We start from the raw sequence: 24,875 nt of genomic DNA, 5'->3' as shown, positions 1-24,875 counted from the left end.
CTCCCCGGTGTCTCCGCACACCCCACGCCTTCTCCCGCCGAACCCAGGCTGCAGGCCCCAAGTGGCCCCCCTTGGTCCCGCAGTGAAACCTGCTGGGACCCGTAGTTGTCTGCCGCGGTTGGGTTGGGATTTGTAGTTTTCAGTAGTAACCAGATTCTCTCCCCCACCCCATCCACCCTCTTTTTTAAAATTTTCCCTCTCCTTTTCTTTCTCAAGACTTTCACCTCTGGGCGCCCAGAGAGGCTTTTCTGATGCAAAATGGCGAAGTAGGTGACCCTAGTCATTCCCTGATTTCTCACCGCGACCCATTTAAGCATTCTCTCACGAGAACATCAGTGAAAAATTAGGTAAGCCTGGACGTGGTAACCTGTTGGCACCTTTCCAAAGCCTTGTGAAAAGCTTGCCTGAATCTGTGTTAGAGATGTCAGGTTACCCATCTTTCAGCCTCAAAGGAAGAGAAACAAATATTAAGGCGTTTCTTATGCTAAATGCTATATAAATGCTGTTTTTCTGTTTAATCCTCATAATGATTGATAGGAAAGCAAGGCTCAGAGAGGTTAAGTAACTTTCCCCAAATCTCAAAGAGAACAGGCAGGGGAGCCAATATTAGTTTAAGCATACTTCAGTGCGAGTCCTGCGAAATCAAGGAGTTTTTGTCGTACACTCAGTGCCAAGAACAGGACCTGACATGTAGTATACTTTCAACATTCATTCATTCAACAGCTTTTTTGAACATCAACTGTGGGCCAGGTACAGTTGTAGGCACTTGGGATATTCACCAAACAAAATAAATAGATTCCCATCCTCAACCCATAGCTACATGCTAGTAGAGGAGACAAGAACATACCAATAAAAATAATAAATAACTATAGCATATTGGAAAGAGATAAGTGTGTGTGTGGGGGGGGGGACTCCAGCAGAATAAGGGAGATGGGGCGATGCATTTTTAAGAACCAACAAAGACTGGGGGAGTTAGCTATGCAGATACTAGAGAGGAGTTAAAAGAAAGAGCTGTTCAGAGGCCCTATTATGGAAGCATTTCTAGAATGTTGGAAATGGCAAGAAGGTTAGTGTAGTTTGAGCAAGATGAGAGGAGTAGGAGAGGGGATGAGAGAAAAGAATGTTTTCTTTTCGTTACTAATTTTTACTTTTAATGTAATAGGGAGTTATTGCAGAGTTTTGTGCAGAAGAGTAACATGATCTAATTCATATCTGGTGCTGTATGAGACTAGGAGGCAATGCTTGCAGCCGAAAGACAAGTTAGGAAACTGTTAAGTAATACAATAGCAGGTTATCAATAAATATTTGTTGTTCACATGGCCCTGGACTGGATCCTCTTGCTCTAAAGGGTATTTTGAGGACATTTGGCTAAAATTTAATGAAGTCTCTGGGGGAAATGCTTTGTATTATTCCTGTAACAATTCTGTAAGTCTATTATTGTTTTAAAATAAAATTAACTTTTAAGTTTGTTGCAGAATGAATGATGCCCACAAACATACATTTCTTCATTTATTCAGCAAGTTATATTAAATGAGCAATTAATTAAATGCAAAGTATAATTAGTGCTAAAAAGGGAGAGAAGGGGTACTGGGAGTTGAAAATGGAGTAGAAGAGGGCTAATTTAGGTAGGCAATATAGTGGAGGTAAAGTGTGAAGATTCCAGCACCAGGTAGCCAGAGTTCAAGTATATTACTAACCACGTGACTTTGGTGAAGTTATTTATCCTTTCCGTGCTCCAGTTTTCTCAGCTACGATATGGAGATAGTAATAAAAATGCCTACTTCATATGGAGATGATAAGAATAATACTTACCTTATAGGCTTGTACTGAGGTTTAATAGACTTAATATATGGAAAGGGCTTAAAATAATGTCATGTACAGAATGAGCACAATGTGAGTGTTAGCTCTGAGTATTGAGTGGGTGTGCGAGACCTTTCTGAAGAGGTAACATTTAAGATTTTAGGGGGGAAAAGTATAGGGAGAATACTCCCAGAATTTCTTGGAGCAAAAATTCCAAGGAAAAAAATGCTACTGTTGTTTAACTTTTTTTTTTTTTTTTTTAATTATAGTCCTTTTTGGAAATCTGGCAATTCACCTTTTATCTCTGAACCTCAGTAACTGGAAATGAATCCTACTCAAGATACCATTTCAGAATTGGGAAGGAGGACAAATAAAGCACTTAAAAGGAAGGTGTCACTTATTTTTGCTGATAAGTCAGTGAACAGGTAGGTAATGACAGCAGATGGTATCCTCTTCCAATGAAAATAGATGGCAGGCCTCACATTACCAAACTGTTAGGCAGTAAGACGCTCCATCCTCATTGGGTGAACCTCACTCTTGATATCCAGAGCAGAGGAAAAGGAGGGATGCATCCCCAAGTGTTCAGCGAGTTCTTAGAAGAGGCGATGGACATGTTTGGTGGTTTGTTACAGAGACGGTGTGCAGAGCTTGCTGACTGGAATATGTTATTAGTCTTTCTTGCACAAAGCAGAAAATCTAGGCTCCTGGTCCTGCCATTTATGTGAGTTACTCATTTTAACTTCTCTGGGCCTTGATTTCCTTTTAAAAATAGGTCTCAAAAGTTCCTTCTAGCACTTTCTGAAATGTGATTTCTATCTAAACGTATGGGTCCCGCAATGAAAACTGGTTGCTATGTTGCTCACAAACCTCTTCTAATTTTTTTTTATATATGCACAACTCCTGCATGGCACCTTGCAATGGATCTAGCCAAAAGGCACGGGACATCAGAGCATTCTGCAGCTCCAAACAGAAACCTAGATGCACATGGATATATGGCAGAGCTAAACTGGTCTTTGCTTTCTCTCCAGAAGGAGAGCAGAATGACAGACTCCTACACTCCTCTTTGGCAGGCAGTGGAGATTTTCCCATTAATATGGGAACTCATGCAAACTCCAGGTGTTTGAAATAGGATGTTTGAGCAGTGAGGAAAGCTGCAGACCTCAAATTCCATTTTGTTAATAAATTTTCATTATGGTTTCAAGTAGCTAAAAGATTTACCAAGTTGGCCTTTCGCCTGTACCATCCAGTCCTCTCAACTACTCCCTCTGTGGAGTAGGTATCACTATGCCCATCCTAGAGACGAGGAAAGTAGGGCACGGAAATAAACTTGCCAAATGTCAGGGTTAGATGGTTAATGCTGGAGCCTGGATTGGAACCCAAGTGTGTCTTTCTGCTTCCCCCCCTACTATCATAGCTCTGTACCCAGGAGCACCTGTGTTTCCTTCTGTAGCTGTTACCTGTATTTCCTAGGCTACAACATCACGCCTCTAAAACATAAGTGTAGGTGAGCCACCTCTCCCTTTTGAGGAAAGCCACAGGGAACATACGGTTATGGAGACAGAGGTAATGCAGGTGAACACTTCTAACTCAAGACTTGTGTCTAGAGTTGGATTTTAGCTAGGAATAGCATCACATTTTACAGAGGACTAGCTCTGGGCCAGCGACTGGGCACTGGGCATTTTATATTCCTGAGCTCATGTATCCCCCACCATAACCTTGTGACAAATCTTAGCTCCATCTTACAGGCAATACTGCAGCCCAAAGAAAAGTAACTTCCCTAAGAATATACTCTCACTGATGAACTTTTGACAAATATACCTAGTTATTTGTTTTTCTGTTTACTCTCTCTCTCTCCATAGTTCGATTGTAGACTCCAGGAGGCCAGGGACCTTCTGTTTGGTTCAGCATAGAGCCTGCCATAGTTACACAAGCAAACTCTGAAATGAGTCAGCCGTTTAAGGCGGCAAAGCTTGAATCGACCTAAAGACACCCAGGAAAGCACCCTTAATTCTCCCTTTCAAAAACCATTTCTAAAAGCCGCTGGAACTGAAAATATCATAGCCCCCTTAGGATAACAGCCCAGCTGCCGAAAGAACTGGGTCATCCAAGTGGATGCACAGCCCCCGGCTTTTCGCTTGTAAATCTTTTTCAGAGAACCCTAGTTTTATTGACTCCGGCAGCAGGTGAGCTCCAGGGAATGGCCCGGCGTGTTTGATCCCCGAAAAGCACAGGCTGGCCTACATCCCTTTAAGCGAGCGCGGTGGCAGGCGGGGCGGGCCCTGGGGCGGAGAGGAGCGGAGCGGTTGGCCGCCTCGCTCTTCCGGGGTCTGGGATGGGGCGAAGGCCCAAGCATCCTCCCTCATTGGGGCGGAGCCACAGTCCGGGACTGGCCTAAGCCTCCGCAGGTAATGCGGTCCGCGCCTTGGGGGTCGCAGGACGCAGGGTCTGACGCGGTCCTCAGCGGGGCAGCAGCACCCATTAGGAGAGTGGGCTCCAGAGCGGGTGGAAAGCGCCGGAGAGGACCTCCTCGGGCTCTGGCCCGGCCACACTGACAGGAGCCAGCCTGTACTCTCGGGACCTTCTTTCCTATCTCCCATCGCTGCCACGCGAGGATGGGACTGGGTAATGGGACTGGCAGGCAGGGCTGCGGCAAGTCCCTGCGTACACAAAGTTTATCCCAGGGCTTTGGGAACAGCAATCAGTGGCTTTGGCCAACGGTTGGATTTATCCATTCATTTCCCAGAAATCTCATCCATTTTCTTTCTTCATCCACTCATCCCTTACTTCTACCCTATGCCAGGCCCATTGGGTTCTCTGAATGAACCCGACGGACCCAACTCTCTCAGAATTCAGTCTAGAATCTAGTCTAGAGACTTTTAAGTAATGACGTTCAGGTGATCCCAGCAATGATGGTGGTTTAATAGATGCCTTCATAGAAGAAGGAAGTAACTTGACAATCTAAGTGGAAAACAACAAATTAGTGAAGGTTTTACTGAGGATGGGTCATTTGAACTGGGCTTTGGAGGTTGACTAGAAGTTTCCTCATTGACAAGAAAAGAAGGAACGTTTCAGGTAGGGGAAGCTGCACAGGATACAGGTGACCAAAGGGCTTGCCATGTTAGAGGAACAGCAAACGTAGCAAGAACAACTCAATATAGCAAGAAGTTGTGGAGGTAAGTTCCTGGAAAGGAGGTTGAGACCAGAATGTGATGCTGAAGCCAGGATTTATCCTAGAGTTCAGTATTTCAGTATTTCTTTCAATAAAACATCTTAATCCCAAATATAAATTTATATCAAGGTTGGTAATGCTTATTAAAGTTAATCAGGTCCTAGAAATCAGTACATTAATACATTTTAAAGAGGGCAGTGACCTGATTTGTTCTGTGTTTTAGAAGATAATCATAAATGTCTAAAAAATACCTTTCTTTCTCGTGCATAGGACACTATGAAGCAGCTGCCAGTCTTGAAGCCTGGAGACAAGCCCAGGAAAGCAACATGGTCTGTAAGGAATGATTCAGACAGAGAAAAACATAAGTTTTTGTTTCATTTATAAGTAGTTTACTAACATATTTAAACATCTATGAAAAAGGGTAGAGATGAAACTGTCTGCAGTTTCTGGTAATTAGACTCAGACTGTTTGAGGTCTTCAGAGGAATGATAGTCGGGCAATAATTATCATAGAGCAGATGTCGATTTTATTAAAATCGATTTACCAGGAAGAGTAAGGCGCTAACCATCTGGCATCCTCAGCTCCAACACTGTCTTCCCCCACAAGCTGTGACTCATTTTTAAGACTGTCAGGGAATTGGATTTGGATTAAACTGGTTTCACTGTTTCTTGGCTGTTTGCTCAACCAGCCTTTCGTTCAACAACCAACACTGGCCCGACAGGGGCAGCTGCTGTGTAGACGCTGAAGGTACAAAGGCGAATAGTTTTGGTGTAGTGGGGGTTACGGACTCAGCAGATGATGGCAATGAAATGTGATCAGTGCTGAAGAAGCAGGACCCACACAGGGCTGTGGAGAGGAGGCACTACTTCTGCAGGACCTTGAAGAAGGGTCTCTGATATGGCTTCCCTGTGTCCATTCTTGCTCCCTCTGCAACATAAATCTGGTCATGGCTTTCCCTAGTTTAAAACCCTTTTTTCCTATCCTATTGGTCTAAGGATCAAAACCAGAGTCCTTTAAATGGCCCACTAGGCCCTGCATGGCCTGTCCCTGCCTGTCTTTCCAGCCTCAAAGCCCATTACTCCTCCTTTGTTCTCTTTCTCTTCCTTAACATGCCTTGCACTGCCCTACTCAGAAACTATATGTATTAGTCTCTCTACTGGATCACTCTTTCCCTCCATCTTTTGTCCTTCACTTTACCCAACTAACTTCTACTCATACATCAGACCTCAGTTCAACTGGTGCTTCTTCAGGAAGCCTCTGCCCACTCCCTTCCCCCACCTCTCCTCACAGGGCGAGATGCCCTTATGATATGTTCTTATCTCATGCTAGATAGATACCCTGTACTCCTTTATAGTGCGGTTGAAATGCAACAGATATTTGGGAAATCCTCTGCTAATGTTTCTCTTCTTAACTAATTAGTAAGGGCTATGAAGGCAAGAACTTTTTTTTTGTCTCATTCACCATGTATTTGGATGGCTGTATACTTTGGGGTAAGTTATTTAACCTTTCTGAGCCTCGGGTCCTCATTCACAAAACTCAGATGATAACTGTCCTCAAAGGGGTTTTGTGCAGATCAAGTGAAACCAGGGTTGTGACAAAGTTAGGAACATGCATGGTACATTATTCAGGTGGTAATAGGATCTGTGAGTCTAGACATTAGAAGAGAATCTGGAAAAGAATAGAGATATGGAAATCACTGATGGACAGTGATATAGATGGATGGTATTTATAGCCATCAGTACAGATTTAAAAAAGACCAGGTAAGCAAATGTAGGCTGAGAAGAGAATATAGAGATGCTGAGGGTTAGGAGAAGGCTGGTGGGAAACGAGTCAGATATGGAAACAGAAAAAGCAGCCAGAAAGTGGATGGAGAACCAAAAGAGAGCAGTGTGGGGCGGCCAGGTAAAAGGAGAAAGGTACAAGAAGGAAGGAGAAGTCAGGAGTACCCGATGCCAGAGAGGTCAGATAAGACAGGGCCTGAAAAATGGCAATAGAATTTTCTTTTCCAACTAGGAAGCTTGAAGTATGTTCTCTCCTGCAGCATTCAGAATAACTTTAGAGAGTGAAATGGCTGGATCCTGTAGTCAACTGCAAAGTCCTAGCTTTGGCTTCCATCAGGTCCAGCTTTATGAATAATCTGGAAGAGCTCTTTGAATCAATAAATTCTGGAGAATATAGTTGTCAGGCAAGTATCACTTGCTAGTGGCAAGAGCATTGGGGCTGTAGGTTCCTGTGTGATTGCAGATAAAGCTCTAGCCACCATGTATTGAGTCCTTTCCTGCACTGTTATAAGACTTCATCTTACTCTTCAGGAACTATTGCTATCCTCATTTTACATTTTTACAAACAGAGAAATGAAGATTTAGGAAGGTTAAGTGACTTCCTAAAGGTCACACATCTAGAAAGCACCTGAACTTGGACTTGAACTAGTTTTATCTGCCAGAACACAGCACCGAACATTTCTGTGTGTCAGTTTCCCTATCTACCAGATGGGGACATTTACTACCCCAGTACATCCCCGTTAGGTTAATGTGAGATGAAAGTAATGACAAAATTGAAGTCAAAGATTATGTGCAAATGGAAGGTACTGTTGTTAGTCAGGGAAATGCTGCTTTGCTGGATACGATTTAAAGTGTCTGTACATATAAGCCCCTTCATTCTGGTGAATATTTCATGAGGAATGGAAAGAACACACTTCTGTTATTTATTCTCTGTTCAGGCCTCCTAAATACATCCTTCCTTTGGCAGGTACACCTTGACCCCCGCAGGAGATAGCCCCTGCGCTCGGGTTGGCCACAGCTGCACATATTTACCCCCGGTTGGTGATGCCAAGAGAGGGAAGGTCTTCATTGTTGGGGGAGCAGATCCAAACAGGAGCTTCTCAGATGTGCACACCATGGATCTGGGTAAGACCAGCACGAGCCCCAGGGCCAGAGAGCAGGGCTTCGTGCAACAGTGACCAGAGTATTCCTTAGGAACACCAGTTCAGTTTTCCTCTGAGAAAATGAACATTGTCTATGGCCATGCCAACCTGAACGTGCCTGATTCTCAGAAGCTAAGCAGGCCAGGCCTGGTTAGTACTTGGATGGGAGACCACCTAGGAATACTAGGTGCTGTAGGCATTTGAAAAAAAGAAAAGAAACCTCCCCGAGAGGTCCCTAAGTTCTCAGCAGAGCCCTGGAACACATCCACACAGCCAGTATCTTCTTTTTCGGGTGGAAAAGTCCACATGGAGCCCTAGACATTCAGCCATTCACTCATCACATATTTCTCTGGGAGACACTGAAGACTACACCTCCTCTTCCATTCGCATGCCCAGTTACTCACCAGGTCTTAAATATTTCTCTCTTCATCCATGTCTATCAATTTCTGCTATTACTACTATAGTCTAAGAATTGTTCTCTCTCAACTGGATATTACAACAACCCCCTGTCTGGTCTCCCTGCTTCCAGGTTTACCCCCTGTACAGTGCATTTTTCATACCTAGCCAGAGAGTATTGTCTAATACACAAATCTGGCCATGTCACACCTCATTTCAAGCATTTCCCAGCTTCGTTTCCTGGCTCTCTGGAACTCACATAGCATCCTTTATTCAGTTGCTTGATCATATCTTGAACGCTGGTCTACAAACCTTTGTACATATTTCCTCTGCTTGAAGGCTCTTCACTTTCCTTCTGTCTACTCTCCATCTTTCAGGTTTGTGATATTGTGATTTATAAGAAATGTATATTTAGTCTTTGTCCACGGTTCTTGGCTCACAGCTCCCAAAACCCTTAGACTTTTCTAAGTATCAAGAGTGATAAAGGTGTCCTTTGTTATATTAATGAGGTGACTTTTGGAAAGCACCTAAGGTTGGGAGTTGGTCACTAGGAGACCCAACCAGGTGATAAGAGGGTTGGAACTTTCAGTCCTACACACACCCCCACCTCCAGAGAGGAAAGAGGGGCTGGAGGTCGAATCAATTGCCAGTAGGCAATGATTTAATCAATCATGACTATGTAGTGAAGCCTTCATAAAAACCCAGAAGGACAGGATTCCGAGTGCTTCGGGGTCGGTGAACACATGGAGGTGTAGCTCTGCACCATTCCCACATACCTTTCCCGAGGCATCTCTTCCATCTGGCTATTGCTTAGTCATATCCTTTTATAATAACTGGTGATCAAGTAAATAACGTTTCTCTGAATTTTGTGACCTATTCTAGCAAATCAATCAAACCCAAGGCGAGGTGGTAATGGGAACCTTTGATTTATAGCCAGCCCGTCGGAAGTACAGGTGAAAAATCAGATGGGGCAGGGGCTAGCCTGAAAGTTCCAATGCTCTCACCATAGGGTTGGTTCTCTTGGTAACCAGCCTCATCCTTAAGAGACTTTCTAAAAGTTACCTCATTAACATAAACTCAGTAGTGATTGACAGGGCTTGTTACAAAAGACACCTTTATCAGCCTTATCACTTAGGAAATTCCAAGGATTTTAGGCTCTGTTCCTGGAATTAATAAAGATCAAATATATATTTCTGTATATAAATCACCATGTCGCAACCACCCTCCATATTTTTATAATATCCTATGCTTTCCCGTCCTTATCCTCCTTCACAGCCCTTATCTCATATTATTGTTTCTTGTCTGTTGTCCCCAAAAGCGTATAAGTGCCTTAGAAACAGGGAACATGGTTATATTACTACTCATCTTTGGATCTCCAGCCACTGTCATAGCACTGGGCACAGAGTAGGTGCTTTATAAGTATTTGGATGGGTGGATAATTGGACGGATGGATGGATGGATGGATGGGTGGATGGACGGACGGACGATGGACAAATGAACAAATAGTTACCACTATGTACTATGCGCAATGGCAGAAGAAAACTAGTGACTCACATATATGTTTTGTTAGGTCATGTACTATTGCTGCTCTTGTTTTGATCTAAGCTACCAACCAGATGTGAAGGAGTGTACGTATAAAAATTAAAATAGTTCGGCTTCTCTCGATAATTTTGGAAGATCTGACATTAGTAGGCCTGTGTGTCTATAGGGCAGTAATTATTTGGAGCTGAGCTGCCACCTATCAGTGGGGCTCTAAATTTGCCACATTCCCTCCACTCCTGTGTAGGCATTTGAATTTCTACACCCTGTACTAGGAAATCAAAGGTAAATTAAATCTCTTCCAACCCTCAAGAAACCTATTATCTAGATCAGTTACATCTGTGTCGTCACCTCTTACTAGCTTTGTGACTCTGGCTAACCTGTCTAAGCCATCTGGGCTTTGGTGTCCCGTAAAATGGGCATAATTACTTGCTTCACTTGGTAGTCGTAATGCTCTAACAAGATAATGCTTGCGAAGGTCTCATGTAAGTGGTTTACGAACTAAAATAACTAATAGATTAGGTATTATTATTATTCATCATAGTTTAGCCAGACATCATTTAGTTGCAGGAAATAGAAACCTTTAAATGAACAACAACCACAAAAAAAGTAAGAATCCAAAGGTAGGCAATGCTGCCTTGCCGTAGGAGAGGGGGGAAGCAGGAAGTGTTAAGCCGTCAAAAACCATCTGCTTTCTACCACGCTCTCTCTGGGGAGATCTGATTGTTCATGTAGATGTTTCATTCTTTTCTTCTCCATGCTTTAGCTTTCTCTACTTCTCCACACATGGTAGAAGATGGCCACCCAAAGCCAAGAATCTGTTTGAATTTCAGATTCTTGGGAGAGAGGATCTGATTGGCCCATTTGGAGTCAAGTGGCTACTTTTGACTCAGTCAGCTAGAGCGAGAAAGTCAAGGTGTGTAGGCATTTGAATTCCCATGGTTGGAAGAGTGGGGATAGTTTCCACAGGAAAGTTTTGTGGACTCGGCAGACAGTCCCCAGGAGTGTCTATTATAGAACTTCTTGGAGTTTGACCACATTCCATTTAAGTGATCCATCTGATGGTTGTTCGCTTATGCTTTTGACCCTCTCCTCCTCACTACCCTCTCCTGAGTCTGTCAGGCAATCTAAGCAGTTGGCAGTCCCAATCTAGGAACTGGGTGAAATGTTTTCTAGGAGCACACCGATGGGATTTAGCCACCTCGGAGGGCCTCTCGCCCCGGTATGAGCACGCCAGCTTCATTCCCTCTTGCACACCTCACAGCATCTGGGTGTTTGGTGGTGCCTACCAGTCAGGAAACCGAAATTGCCTGCAGGTTCTGAATCTTGGTAAGTAGCCAAAGGTTATTTTATTTACATACATACACTCATACATAAATCCAATTCCAATTTCATTACCTTTGCCAAGAACCCATTTAGACCTTACCGAATTATCCATTTGTTTAACTTTGCTGACCTCAAAGAAAACAGGAATTTTAACTTCTAGCAGAATCTTAAGATAATAGAATTACATTTTGTTTTTCTGATAATATATACAATTATCAGCTTCTTAAAAGCCAAAGCTGAAATAGACTTGGAGAGTAGCTATACCAAATGGGCAACCAAGGTCCAAGAGAAGTGACTTTCCTAAAGTCTCCAGGGAGTCAGTGACTGACCCAGGCTAGAACCCAAGTCACCTAGCTCATATGGCAATGATTATGCCTCCCAGGGGACATTTGGCCAAGTCTAGAAACATTTTTGGTTTTCACTACTCAGGGCAGTGAGGGAGCAGTTTGCTCCTGGCATCTAGTTGATAGAGGCTGGAGATGCTGCCTCTATCACATAATCCACAGGAAAGTGCCCACAAAAGCAAATTATCTAGTCTACAATGTCAGTAGTGCTAAAGGTAAGAAACTCTGAGCTAGATCCTCCTAGTATATTTCTTTTAGCCAAAAAGTTCAGAGTCCCTGACTAGTCTCATTGGCAATTTTATCACACAGGAGGCAGTTTAGGGGCGTCACTGCTGAGAGGATATTGCTGCATCGCCTATGGGAGGTGGACTTGTCTTTTCTCTTTATAAATATAATATATATTCATTGTAAAATATTTGAAGAGTCTAAGTGGACAAAAGCCATCCACAATCCTATGACATTAAGGCTGTTTCCATTTCTGTGCACTTCCTTTCTGTCTTTTCTCTGCATTTTTATAAGCCTGAGATCATACTACTTCACCCACTATGCCATTGTACCTTTTTTATTTTAATTTCACGGTTACTGCATAAATGATGGCCTGGTAACAACAGTGCTTTGTTGACATCATTTTTAATGGCTGCATAATATTCCATTTATGATAATACCACAAATCGCTTGTTTTTTTAACATTTAGGTTGTTTTTAGATTTTTCTCAGTATAAATAACAAAGCAGTGAACCTCTTCGTTTGAAAGTCATTGACTATTTCAAATTATTGTCTTAGAATTCAGGCTCAGAAATAAAAGGACTAGTTAAAACACTGTCAACTTTAAGATTTTTGATACATGCTACCAAATTACTCTTCAGAAAGATTTTTTTCAATTATACTCTCTCTAACTGTGTTTCATAGTGCTTGTTTCACTCCTGATCAGCATGGAATTCATCATTTTTAAATACTGCTAATTTGATAAGCAGATCTGGTAGGCATATCTAATTGTTTAAATATGCATTTTGGTAATTACTAGAACTTGGACATTTTTCACATGACATTAGTTCTTGCCCAGTTCCTTCTGTTAACAGTAGATGTATTTGCTCAATAGCTGATCTTCTTTGTCACTTTGGGATAGTCATAGTTCCGAGCTTGTTAAATTTGACAGGGATTTAAATTAACTCAATATCTGGTGCATAGTTAATGCTCAGTAATGGTGGTTGTGGTTGATGTAGCTATAGTTTGGCAGATAGAAATCCATCTGGAACCTTGGCCTTTTGATTTTCACTAATGGCATTTATTTAAATAAAATAAAGTGGAAATTTGGAAAGCCACTATCAAAGGAATTGATTTTCCACTGGATCCTTTTTCTCTCCTAGAAAGTATAATTTGACACAGTGCCCAGGAAATATGAAAAATGTAAGTGAGCTATTAGTTGCTTGTGTTACTAAGGCAAGTCCGTCAAATGGCTAAGTAATCCTTTGTGATTATTTGCACTGGCATTTGACTTGGCAGCAACACAATCCCAGGATCCTGTGATCCTGGAGGCCCTGTACCTTCTAGCTCCCCCGAAGATCCAGAAAGCCCCCCAAGGTCTGTAGCTACAGAGACAATTTTATTTTGCTTTGGATAGAGGCTGAGACTTGTTTGGTCTCTAGGTTCATATTTGAGTTCCACTCATATTACAAATGCTTCATGGGACAGTTTGTATATTTAATGAAGACATTTCCAGAAGGCACAGAATTTGCCTAGCAGGAAATAATTCTTGGTGTGTTACGATGGAGCAAGTGTGGCAGCCTTGGCAGATCTGAGTTCAACTCCCACTCTGCTCCTTGCAAGCGCTGTGACCTCAGGAAAAGATTTAAATTTTCTGAGCTTCAGTTCCCTCATCTGCAAAGTGGGGATACTTTCTACCCACCTCCTGAGGTTGAATGAGGATAGTGGGGATAGCAGAGTGCTCAGGGCTATGATTCTGCACAAGGAAGGTTCTTAATTAATGCATCCATTTCTATAAAATTCACGCTTCATTCTAAAATAAACAAATAAATAAATAGATAGATAGATAGATAGATAGATAGATAGATAATAAGCAAGCTACTCTACACCTACCCAGGTGGTGAAATTTTATTCCTAAGTCAGAAGAGTAGAAATTACATAGATTTTGGTGTTCGAAAGAATTTGAATCCCAACTTGGCTTTTTATTAGCTACCCTAAACAAGTGACTGTATCTATCTCCTTTTAATTCCCTTATCTGTAAAAGGGGAAACTAATATTTATTTGGCACTTTCTGTTTAGTAGAGACTAATTGCTACCACTGAAACTGTAATAACGTTGTCTACTTTAAGAGCCATATATCCTGGGAAATTTAGCACATTTGGTTTCTATTATCTAGTGGGAGTGACATTTAGCAAATGTTAGGCTCCTCTGAATAGCACAGGGCAGGAGTTAGCAAAGTGGAAGACGGTTCAGAGAGGATGTTTGAAGCTCTCCAACAACAAATTAACCTCATTCTTAATTGCACTTATGGCTTTTCAGTCTCGGGAGTTTGGGTATATCTGGGCAAATTCTAAGGATCACCCCTACCCATCCTTGACTTTGGTGGCCTAAGATCACTGCCTTGACCTATACTGTCCCCCTTAGGGATTGGGGTTTGGAAGGTGATCCTGCCCTGCCTCAGAGTCAGGGTTAGAGGCCTGTCAGCCTAGGTGTTTTAGGTGCCTCCCTTCTGTCTGGACCAGAAACCAGGACTTGGACCACGCCAGAGGTGACCACCCCACCACCAGCCCCAAGAACATTCCACACATCGTCAGCAGCCATTGGAAACCAGCTGTATGTCTTTGGGGGTGGAGAGAGAGGCGCCCAGCCCGTACAGGATGTGAAGCTTCACGTGTTTGACGCAAGTATGGATGGGTGGCACCTTGGGGCTGCCATTTACCTGGTCAGGGCTACCCCAGCCCGCAGCTTACCTGATGTAGGAAGCAGAGGTTAGAAAATGATACCCTGGCTGAATGTCTCTGTGCTAGACTTCCTTAGTGTATCCCTTAGCTGATATCTTCTTCCCACAGCAAAATTTGCATTTAAAAAGGTATAAATGATCAAACCCATTTGAAGAGTATAGCTTATAAAGTAAAAATGTAAAGGTTTCCCCTTTAGCCTTTCTTTTCCACTCCCCAGATAGAGCTGTTGGCAGTTCCTAATGTCTCCTTCCGGACTTTCCTATGCATTTATAAATCATGCATACATGTACATGAACATGTATGAACTTTGAATACACACTTAGAAACTTAGAATACACACATGGAATCAAATTAGAAATACTGTCCCGCAGCTTTTTTTAATAGGGGTAAGGGCAGATTGTAGTAGTTGAAAGCATGAACCACACGATCTGCACTCAAGACATATAATTTCTGTATTACTTTAGTTACTTTATATCTCTAACCCTTACTTTGCTGATCTGTAAAATAGACATATTAATAGTGCCTACCACAAAGAGTTGGAAAGATTCTATGAGGTAATGTGATACAGTGCATCGTGCAGTATCTGGCACATAGGAAGCACCTAACGAATATTAACATTCTTATTATTGTTACTGTTATTATTATTATTGTTATTCCTTCATTTAATCACACATCATGGATGTCTTCTTAGTCAGCACCAATTTCCTTGCAAAGCATATCCTTTTATGGGTATCCTTTATTCACTCAGTCATTTTCCAATTGATTGACTTTTTGCTGACAGCATTACAGTGGCCATATATATTGATTTTTGTACATGTTACCACATTTATATGGAATAGATGCTACTGGGTCAAAAGGGTATGAACATTTAAAATTCTGGGACCTCCTGCCAAATTGTTGCCTGAGGAGTACTTATTTACATTTCTTCCCGTAGTGGTGGGTATTTATGACTAACACTTTACAAATTTTTATGTGTGTTTTTCAGGAAAGATGTAATCTTTTTTGAAATGCAATAAGCAAGATTTCAAACTTATGAAGTATAATTGGAAGACTTAAGACACATCACAGTATGACTTTTCTTTTTCCAGAAAGAATGGGCTTTGTGATTCTTTTAAAGCCCTTTTTAAATTTTTAAATAATGTTGTTTTTGAATATATGAAACTCTAAGGAAAGAAAAAAATAATGTATGTATGTGCATATATACTGTTCTTGGCGTCTATGTATATAAAATACTATGACTCCAAAATGATTAAAATCTCAGTACCTTTCCAGTCTTTTAAGTAGCAGAGATAATTTTGTATGAAATACTTGTATCCTGTATTTTTCACTTAAGCATTTTTCCTGTAATCACTGAGTCTTTACCATTCTAAGAAATGCGTAATATTCTGTCATGACTGTGGCAGTAACAACCATTCACCTGTTGGACTTAGATAATTTACAGTTTCCTCTATTACAGTGCTATCATAGGCATATTTGTACATAAACCATTTTAGATTATTTCAAATTGTATTCCTTTGAACACTGGGGGTGGCTCATACAACCTGCAAGCATTACCACAAACAGTATTTCAAAGATAAGTTGTTTGGAAGGCCTGTGTCTCAAATAGTTTTTGCAGCATTCCTTTAAGGCTTTTCTAGCATGTTGAAATGATTCATTTTCCCAAATTCTATATGTGTACAATTTTGAAGATATGAAGGGCTGCCAACTGGCAGAACACATCTGCGCTATTAGGATAATAACCGTATTAGTCATTCTCATGTATCGAGTACTTTCTCTGTGCCTGTGTTTTATGTGTATTGTTTCCTTTGATCCATACTTCTACCCTGAGAGGTAGGTATTGTCAGGTTTTGTCTTTATTCCCGTTTTACAGCTGTAGAAACTGAAGCTTAGAAAATTAACTGGTGCAAGGCCACACAGTTATTCAGTGAAATAACCTAGTTTTAACTCCAAATCTCATGTTCTAACCATTATCCTCTACTGCCACTTCGGCAGGCTCTGGTAAAGTTAAAAGTAGTCTGTCTTTTCCCACTATGCTTCCAGCAAATCATGAAGGACATTACCTTGAAAAAATATGACTCTGAAGGCCTGCCATTGAAGAAGCAAGTTCTTTTGAACTCTGAGGCAGTTCTAGGTTGAAGTTTTAGGGAGGTCTTTTTTAATTCAAAACAAGGAATGGTTTACTAATGCCCAGTAGAAGAGCCAGGCATGTCAGTCAATTCTCAAACCTTGGAAATGTCCAAGCGGAGGCCAGACGGGCTGTAGAGAAAGGGAAGCTTGGATTAGGTTGGTGAGTTGAAGTGAATGACCCCAAGGTCACTTTCTGCTTGGAGTGTCTCTCCTTGCTGGTAGGTGAGGGTTGGACATATTTTTCAGGTTTTTGCTTCATAGTTTTGTCATTTGATGTCAATGAATTTACTTTTATAGACACTCTGACCTGGTCACAGCCAGAGACGCTTGGGAAACCTCCGTCCCCCCGGCATGGTCATGTGATGGTGGCAGTAGGGACAAAGCTCTTCATCCACGGAGGCTTGGCAGGGGACAAATTCTATGATGATCTGTATTACATTGACATAAGTAAGTAGGGTGGAAGGCATGGGGGTTTGTCTCTTCAAAATTAAATTAAATGTGCTTTGATAAAATATAGCCTAGTTCTTAGGTGTGGGTAACTTGACAGCTAGCAGACTACTCACTAGATTCTGTCAATAATAATACAAGCCATCATTTCCTGAACATTTTATATGTACCTAGCCATTAATTATCTCTTCTTCCAACAACACTGCTCTTTCATTAAAATTCATTATACTTTGTGTTCCCCAAGTGGATTTCTTTCAGGCATTAGCCATTAATTTGATGCCTATGAGAGGCATGGACAATTCTAGAGTGGGTCTGAAAGTGAGCAACTGGAAATGTCATGCTAAAATAGTTAAAGACACTGGGAAGAGGAAAGTTAGGAAGAACATGAGAATTGTCTGAAGGGCAGATGTGCCCTGGAGAGCCTGGACTCATTCTGGGTCATTCTTTCAGACTATGAGCTCCCTTAGGACAGGGACTTTGTATCTTTTGTCCCCCAGGGTATTTCCAGCACTTAGCACAGTGTCTGGCAGATCAGGTGATGAGTGCATATCTGTTAACTGGTGGATAGGTGAACAAATGAACATGTTCTAGGTTGGTCCGGAATACAGGAATTGGAACAATGGGCAGAAGGCATGAGAACTCCATGCAATGTATCTAGCTACCCTGCCCAATAAAGGGTCCTCTGGCTGAGTGACATCTAATGCCAGGTGACGCTGGCTAGGATTCCTGCTCTAGCTAGAATGTTGGCCGGATTGGGTGATTCTTCCTTCCAGCTCTGGACCCCTGCCTTGAATTGACAGATGGAAAATATTGTCGCAGAAGCATTTTGGGCACCCAAAAGGGGTTTCAATATTTATTTTTAAAAAGAAAGTCCTTTTGTCTTGTGCTGAAGAACTACTTCCTCTTTTTCTGTTCCTATCCAGGTAGTTCTCTAAACCTAAAATCCAGTAACACCCTGCCTCATTTAAATGCTTGTTTGAAAAGATACAGATAACCCTGCAGAAATGGGTTGGGGATAGGTACTGAGGCAGCGAGTTACATATAGAGAACGCAGGTTTTGGAGTCAGACCTGAGTACAATTCTAGCTCTGCCACTTGCTAGCTGTGGGATTTTGGCCAAGTCTTTCCCTCTCTTATCCTGTTTCCTTATCTGTAAGAAGGCAGGAGCAATGGCAATACCAAGCTGTTAGAAGAATTCAGCAAGACATTTAAAGTGTCTAGACAGCAATCAAAGTTCTCTCTCTCTCTCTCTCTCTCTCTCTCTCTCTCTCTCTCTCTCTCTCTCTCTCTCTCTCTCTCTCTTACACACACACACAACACACACACACACATGGAACCTCATCTACTTCTGGGATCTGAAATAGTTAACGGTGACAGTCACTTTTCTGTGTTCTGAAGACCACCTACATCAGAATCACCTGAGATACTTGTTAAAACTATAGATTACTCCCTCCCTAGACAACCCAGACAGCATTTCAAGCTCTCCCAAATAATTTTTACGTACACTAAACCTTGCTATATTATCTCAGGGCTCCTACTCAGTGCCATTTAGGTGTACAAACTGACAGGTAAGTTTGAAACCATGTTCCAGGGTGTTGTGCCCAAATTCTTTCTCTTGGCAGGTGACATGAAGTGGCAGAAGCTAAGTCCCAGTGGGACAGCTCCCACAGGCTGTGCTGCCCATTCAGCTGTGGCTGTGGGGAAACACCTGTATGTCTTCGGAGGTATGACTCCCACAGGAGCACTGGACACAATGTACCAATATCACATAGGTGAGCAGGTGTTCCGTGTGGGTGTTTAAGCAAATGTGACCATTTTTTGGAAAGTACCAGTGCTTTGGTTTTTCAGTTTGATCCCTCCACACCTAAAGTCAAAGGAATGAAAACCAGACTTCTAGGGAATTACATCACCATTAGTTTTTTTCTCCTTTTATTTCCTATTAGAACTCGAGTGATGCAGCGAATCACTGAATGTATCTGAAAATTTCTTAACACAGTCTTTTTTTCCCCCTCATATAGAAAAGCAGCATTGGACCTTACTTAAATTTGATACATTTCTACCCGCTGGACGATTGGACCATTCCATGTGTATCATTCCATGGCCAGTGATGTGTACTTCAGAGAAAGAAGATTCAAATTCTGTCGATCTAAACTGTGATACTGAGAAAAGGGATTCCAGTGACAAAGGAGTGATCCAAGGTGGTGACTCACACGAGGAAAGTCAGACTGATTCACTGCTGTGTTTTGTGTTTGGTGGGATGAATACAGAAGGGGAAATCTATAATGATTGTATTGTGACTGTAGTTGACTAATAAAACCCACATTTTTATTACTTTTAAATGTCAGTTACTTTCAGTAAAGTTAAATGTCTTAGCTCTTTTATACCTCCAAAATATTTTCTGCACTACATATCCCTTTTGCTGTCATCTACTTTGGTAGGTGAAGAGATGAACTGTATAGCCCAGTGCAAAAACCTCTACATAAAGGATTTTGCCAGCAATACAAGTTCAGTGACATTGGTGGTTACTAATCACAAAAATGTTGAAGCATCGTAATTGCTAGGTACAACATAAGCTATAGAAATTCGAGAGTGGACATTTACAGATTGAAATGTTTTTAATATTCAGTAGCTGCCCTTCATAAAAGGTGCAGACTGTTGGCATTTGGTAGTGACAGCCATTGGGGACAGGAAAGACTGGCCCTTGTCTTGCCCAACTATCCCCTAAACCCCGCCACACAGGGCACTGCAGGTGATTGTTTGTCCTTGATCCACAATTGCAATGGGGCCTAATGTAGTTTCAAGGACTCCATTCTAGATGCCACTCCAATACCACTAATGAGAAATTTCAGAGATGGGGATTCAGACATAGCTGAGTTTCAAAATAGACCTTTACGTCCTAAGATTATGAATTGAATCCAAGTATGTAAAGTTAACATTAGTGATTCATCTATCAAGCCTTAGATTCCAAAGCAGTTATAAAGCATCATTAGCAATAAAAAGCCACCAAAAACTTTTAGAAAGATAAGGAGAAATAGAAAATTTCAAACATGTTCATGAAAACTCCACTCTTGCACATTGTAAAGTGGCCCACCTTCCACCCCTTTTCTTTAAAGTTAGGTAAGTTCCCTGAAAGTATTGAATAAAAATATTTCCTTACTTTAAAAGCCCAACCTCCCCATCGTGAGACTCTAAACTCAAAACGGTTGACCTAATTAGAAAGCTTATCACAAAAATTAGACCAGTGTAAATAACAAACATTTATTGATGTCACTTACGGTAGAAAATAAAGTTCCTACACCAGATGCACATGACCCAAATGTTAAATAGAACATTTTTCCATGGTGAACACATGCCGTAACCCAGCCTTTTTACCCACTTTTTAAGATAGCCAATTCTTCCTCTCCCCCCACCCCAAGACATGTGAGCAACTGCTAACGAAAAGCAGTAAACAGCCACTTGGGCTATAGCATTTTCAACTCCACTCCAAGGTGAAGATTCCAATTACATTCGAGACTTAAGTTCTCTCAATTTTCTCCTAACGAAAGTTCCTGAGTCCAGTATTTACAACATCATAGCATTAGCAGAGCAGTGTCTACAACTCATCTTTGTCTGCTGGTTCCTCGTCTCCAGTTGGGGGAGGGCCTGCACTTCCATAGAGTTTACTAATAATTGGCTGAACAATTTCTTCTAGTTCCTTCTTCTTAGCTTTGAAATCTTCAATGTCAGCATCTTGGTGACTTTCCAGCCATTCAATCTTTTCCTCTACGGCTTTTTCCATGGTCTCCTTATCTTCAGAGGAAAGTTTGCCTCCCAGCTTTTCTTTATCTCCAATCTGATTCTTTAGAGAATAAGCATAACTTTCTAATTCATTTCTAGTATCAATGCGCTCCTTGAGCTTTTTATCTTCCTCAGCAAACTTTTCAGCATCATTAACCATCCTTTCGATCTCTTCAGGTGTCAGGCGATTTTGATCATTGGTAATTGTGATCTTATTTTTGTTGCCTGTACCTTTGTCTTCAGCTGTCACTCGAAGAATGCCATTCACATCTATCTCAAAAGTGACTTCAATCTGTGGGACTCCACGGGGAGCAGGAGGGATTCCAGTCAGATCAAAAGTTCCCAGAAGATGATTGTCTTTTGTCAGGGGTCGTTCGCCTACAAGTTACACACAAAAATCTTTGTTAGTTGTTAGTTACAAACATTAGTACATCTGGAACCCTACATTTCTGTCTATTAGAGCCAACAGTGGCAAGGGCACTCTATCAAGCTAGAAGTGGATCATTGGTCTGTAAGGAACAACAAATGGGACCAACGGTGAGTTAACTACCAACTCTTAAAAGCGAATTCCATCTATATCATTATGAACCCTTTTTTTGTTCTTGTATTCTAGAGCCAGCTTAAAAAAATATATTTTTTAAATTATTTCTAATGGGAAAGAATGCTAGATAAAAACTGGATTTTTGTGCTCTTACCAAACTCAACACTAGTCAAATTAGGGACCTTCCCATCTGAAAACAGCAGGTATTTCTTTCCTTAGTCTTTTCAATAGAGTATATTAAGAAGTTATGCTCTTCAAAAACATATTATGGTATTAATAGAAGCAATCACCTTCATAAACTTTGATTGTAACAGTTGGTTGATTATCAGAAGCTGTAGAAAAGATTTGTGACTTCTTGGTGGGCACCACAGTGTTCCTGGGAATCAGTTTGGTCATGACACCTCCAACAGTTTCAATACCAAGTGTAAGCGGACACACATCAAGCAGTACCAGATCACCTGCAAAAGTAATATAGAGGTAAGTTCTAATTAAAGTCATAGGAACACTACCAATCAATCTCCCCATGAACAATATTTTACATTCTTCACCTTGCTATCTGGTCAGGTTCTATTGCAAAACCATTTTAGAAGCAGTGAATTAAACATAGGATGTTGAAACTGTGCCAAGCCTTGTCCTCACTGTACCCTTTATTAGCTGTGTGCCTTTATAATGCTCATATTCTACTGCTTTCTAAAGCAACACTAATTATACTCTGGCCAGGAAGCTGCTGAAGCACTGTGGAGCATACTTGTAACAATGACCTACCTGTATCTTGATCACCAGATAGCACACCAGCCTGGACAGCAGCACCATACGCCACAGCCTCATCTGGGTTTATGCCACGAGATGGCTCCTTGCCATTGAAGAACTCTTTAACTAGTTGCTGGATCTTTGGGATTCGAGTAGAGCCACCAACAAGAACAATTTCATCAATATCAGACTTCTTCAAATCAGAATCTTCCAGCACTTTCTGGACAGGCTTCATGGTAGAACGGAACAGGTCCTAGAGCAAGAGACATAATTACTGTGATGATGCCTGTTTACCCAGATTTTGTCTAAATATCTAATGCATTGTCCCAAACTCAGAGTCTACTTAGATCTCATTAGCGAAGCGAAAAACCAGGAACATACCATGTTTAGTTCTTCAAATTTGGCCCGAGTCAAGGTCTCGGAGAAGTCTTCTCCTTCAAAGAAGGACTCAATTTCAATTCTTGCTTGATGTTGAGAAGACAGGGCCCGTTTGGCCTTTTCTACCTCTCGCCGGAGTTTCTGCACAGCTCTGTTGTCTTTCCTAACATCTTTGCCAGTCTTCTTTTTGTAGAGCTTGATGAAGTGTTCCATGACACGCTGGTCAAAGTCTTCTCCACCCAGATGGGTATCTCCATTAGTAGCCACGACTTCGAAGACGCCATTATCAATGGTGAGAAGAGACACATCGAAGGTTCCACCACCCAGGTCAAACACCAAGATGTTCTTCTCCCCTTCCCTCTTGTCTAGGCCATAAGCAATAGCAGCTGCTGTACTGTTAAGAGAATAAGGGGGAAAAAAGTTTAGCTAAGTTTACTTTTTCCCTATTTAGCAAACATGCTTTATCTTTGAATTTAAGACTTACGGCTCATTGATGATTCTCATAACATTCAAACCAGCGATAGTTCCAGCATCTTTGGTTGCCTGGCGTTGGGCATCATTGAAATAGGCTGGTACAGTAACAACTGCATGGGTAACCTAAAAAAAATAAAAGGTAATTAAGCATATTTTATCATGTGGTTTAACCCTTACTTAAGTTACAGTCAAATCATCACTTTCCTTTCTAAGCCAATTTATTTGCAAAATGGGCGTAAAATGTATATTTTTATACCCAGCGATTTATAAGCATCAACTGATAATACTTGAAGAGTCCCTATTATTTTCTTTGGCCTACAGTAGTAACTGATATAGATGTAATTCAGATTCAAATCATTAAACTGACGAAGGCATCTATACAACACAATCAAGAAAAATAGTAATAACGTTGTTCTAGGAATACTTACCTTCTTTCCCAAATAAGCCTCAGCAGTTTCCTTCATTTTAGTGAGAACCATGGCGGAAATTTCCTCAGGAGCAAATGTCTTTGTTTGGCCACCTCCGATATCAACTTGAATGTATGGTTTAGTTTTCTTTTCAACCACCTATTTTAAAGAATGCTTATTATATGCACGCACAGAAGCAGTAACATTTCAAACTTTGACGATTGTCTGAGAGTCACTTCCTTCCCCATAGTTTGCTTTACTTTGATTCCTTGGAGCTCAATATTGACTAAAAAAAACTTCTCTTAATCCTAAACTGTGGATGGAGTAGCTGTGTGTGAAGTTTCCTTGTCTACCAACTTTAATAAGTTTTGTAACATACCAAAATTATTAAATACAAATTACTACATATACCACGTATCCTTTTCTGTTGTCTTAACACTGTTTCTCAACCTCTCAATCTTAAATACTCCCACCGCCACCACCCATTTCCTATCCGGTGAAAAGACCCGGTCGAACCTTGAAGGGCAAAAACTTGATGTCCTGCTGCACAGACGGGTCGTTCCAAGTACGGCCGATGAGCCGCTTGGCGTCGAAGACCGTGTTCTCAGGGTTGGAGGTGAGCTGGTTCTTGGCTGCATCCCCGATGAGACGCTCTCCTTCGGGAGTGAAGGCCACATAAGACGGCGTGATGCGGTTGCCCTGATCGTTGGCGATGATCTCCACGCGGCCATTCTTGAACACCCCGACGCTGGCGGAAAAACCGAACCGAAGGAATCAGCACTACGGTCACCACCGCAGCCCGGGAGGCCACGCCCCAATCCCCCTTTCCACAAATCTCACTTACCAGGAGTAGGTGGTCCCCAGGTCGATGCCGACCACCGTGCCCACGTCCTCTTTCTTATCCTCCTCCTCGGCCCGCGCCGCGCCGAGCAGCAGCAGCACCGCAGCCACCAGGGAGAGCTTCATCTTGCCGGAGCCGTCGGCCCAGTCAGTCAGCAGGCACGAAGGACGTCGCAAGCAATCCAGCCACAGGCCGAAGCACGGGAACGCACCGAGATTACCGACCTGAGAGAGACAGGGCCAGCGGTCAGGAGGCGCAGCGGACAAAACGAAGGGCAGATCCAAGAGGCAGGCCGCGGCGCCTACAGTTCTCACTCACGAACTCCTTAATTCGGTAAGTCTGTGATGTCTTAGCCAGCGTCAACCGCGCTGTCCCCGACTCCGTTTATATACCCTCCCCCCAGCCCCGTCGTGGAGGCCTCCGATTGGCCAAAGCTCTGCTAGTTGGAGGTCGCTGATTGGTTCAGACAACCAAGCTGGCCGCCGCCGATTCGAAGCGGCCTCCTCCGCATCTAACGTCACTGCTACGCCCCCTGGACGGGCTCATTGGCTGCTGCTTGGGCTCAACAACCACCAATGGGAGGCAAGAAATGTCCCGTGAACTGGCCCCATTGGCTCAACAGCTGTCCGTTCCCCTACATGCGACCTCTGACCTGGAGGAAGTTTCCGCCTGTAACTCCTCCATGTTGGTTCC

The 24,875-nt window shown here is 42.1% G+C and overlaps 2 protein-coding genes and 1 pseudogene across 5 annotated transcripts; 2 read left to right on the top strand and 1 right to left on the bottom strand.

Annotated features, from left to right (window-relative positions):
- The first annotated feature begins 16 nt into the window (after positions 1–16).
- On the top strand, positions 17–19,353 carry RABEPK (Rab9 effector protein with kelch motifs). 3 transcript variants are annotated; one of them, XM_016137390.2, is made up of 9 exons: positions 17–347; positions 2,070–2,225; positions 5,240–5,298; positions 7,718–7,875; positions 11,004–11,156; positions 14,223–14,384; positions 16,866–17,015; positions 18,637–18,786; positions 19,033–19,353. In XM_016137390.2, the coding sequence occupies exons 3-9, from the start codon at positions 5,246–5,248 to the stop codon at positions 19,323–19,325; spliced, it is 1,119 nt and encodes a 372-aa protein (XP_015992876.2). In that variant the 5' UTR covers positions 17–347; positions 2,070–2,225; positions 5,240–5,245; the 3' UTR covers positions 19,326–19,353. The 3 variants fall into 3 exon arrangements, with proteins under 3 accessions (XP_015992876.2, XP_015992875.2, XP_015992877.2); XM_016137389.2 differs by lacking the exons at positions 17–347; positions 2,070–2,225 and adding an exon at positions 4,126–4,205; XM_016137391.2 differs by lacking the exons at positions 17–347; positions 2,070–2,225 and having other exon boundaries at positions 5,240–5,302.
- LOC118600799 lies at positions 7,983–8,091 on the top strand (annotated as a pseudogene).
- Positions 19,354–20,251: 898 nt separating the features above from the next.
- HSPA5 (heat shock protein family A (Hsp70) member 5) lies at positions 20,252–24,583 on the bottom strand. Of its 2 annotated transcripts, none has more exons than XM_036238693.1 (9): positions 24,501–24,583; positions 24,186–24,406; positions 23,858–24,089; positions 23,363–23,500; positions 22,945–23,057; positions 22,464–22,854; positions 22,098–22,335; positions 21,623–21,790; positions 20,252–21,169 (listed from the first exon to the last, which is right to left on the bottom strand). In XM_036238693.1, exons 2-9 carry the CDS (start codon positions 24,305–24,307, stop codon positions 20,607–20,609), a joined length of 1,965 nt encoding a protein of 654 aa, XP_036094586.1. In that variant the 5' UTR covers positions 24,308–24,406; positions 24,501–24,583; the 3' UTR covers positions 20,252–20,606. The 2 variants fall into 2 exon arrangements, with proteins under 2 accessions (XP_036094586.1, XP_036094587.1); XM_036238694.1 differs by having other exon boundaries at positions 24,488–24,562.
- Between the last annotated feature and the right edge of the window lie 292 nt (positions 24,584–24,875).

The sequence above is a fragment of the Rousettus aegyptiacus genome, unplaced genomic scaffold (genome assembly GCF_014176215.1).
Source record: "Rousettus aegyptiacus isolate mRouAeg1 unplaced genomic scaffold, mRouAeg1.p scaffold_m13_p_3, whole genome shotgun sequence".
Taxonomy (NCBI): Eukaryota; Metazoa; Chordata; class Mammalia; order Chiroptera; family Pteropodidae; genus Rousettus; species Rousettus aegyptiacus.
The sequence above is the reverse complement of the archived record's forward strand: the minus strand, read 5'-3'. Positions and strand labels throughout refer to the sequence as shown.

Bases quoted from the DNA above. Each gene is read 5' to 3' on its own strand.
- HSPA5 (XM_036238693.1), bottom strand. From the start codon at position 24,307: ATGAAGCTCTCCCTGGTGGCTGCGGTGCTGCTGCTGCTCGGCGCGGCG. The intron at 21,791-22,097 runs GTAGGTCATTGT...TTACTTTTGCAG, and splicing joins ATCTGGTGATCAAGATACAG to GTGATCTGGTACTGCTTGAT. The intron at 21,170-21,622 runs GTGATTGCTTCT...TGTAACTTGTAG, and splicing joins TACAATCAAAGTTTATGAAG to GCGAACGACCCCTGACAAAA.
- RABEPK (XM_016137390.2), top strand. From the start codon at position 5,246: ATGAAGCAGCTGCCAGTCTTGAAGCCTGGAGACAAGCCCAGGAAAGCA. The intron at 5,299-7,717 runs GTCTGTAAGGAA...TTCCTTTGGCAG, and splicing joins AAGCCCAGGAAAGCAACATG to GTACACCTTGACCCCCGCAG. The intron at 14,385-16,865 runs GTATGGATGGGT...TTACTTTTATAG, and splicing joins GCTTCACGTGTTTGACGCAA to ACACTCTGACCTGGTCACAG.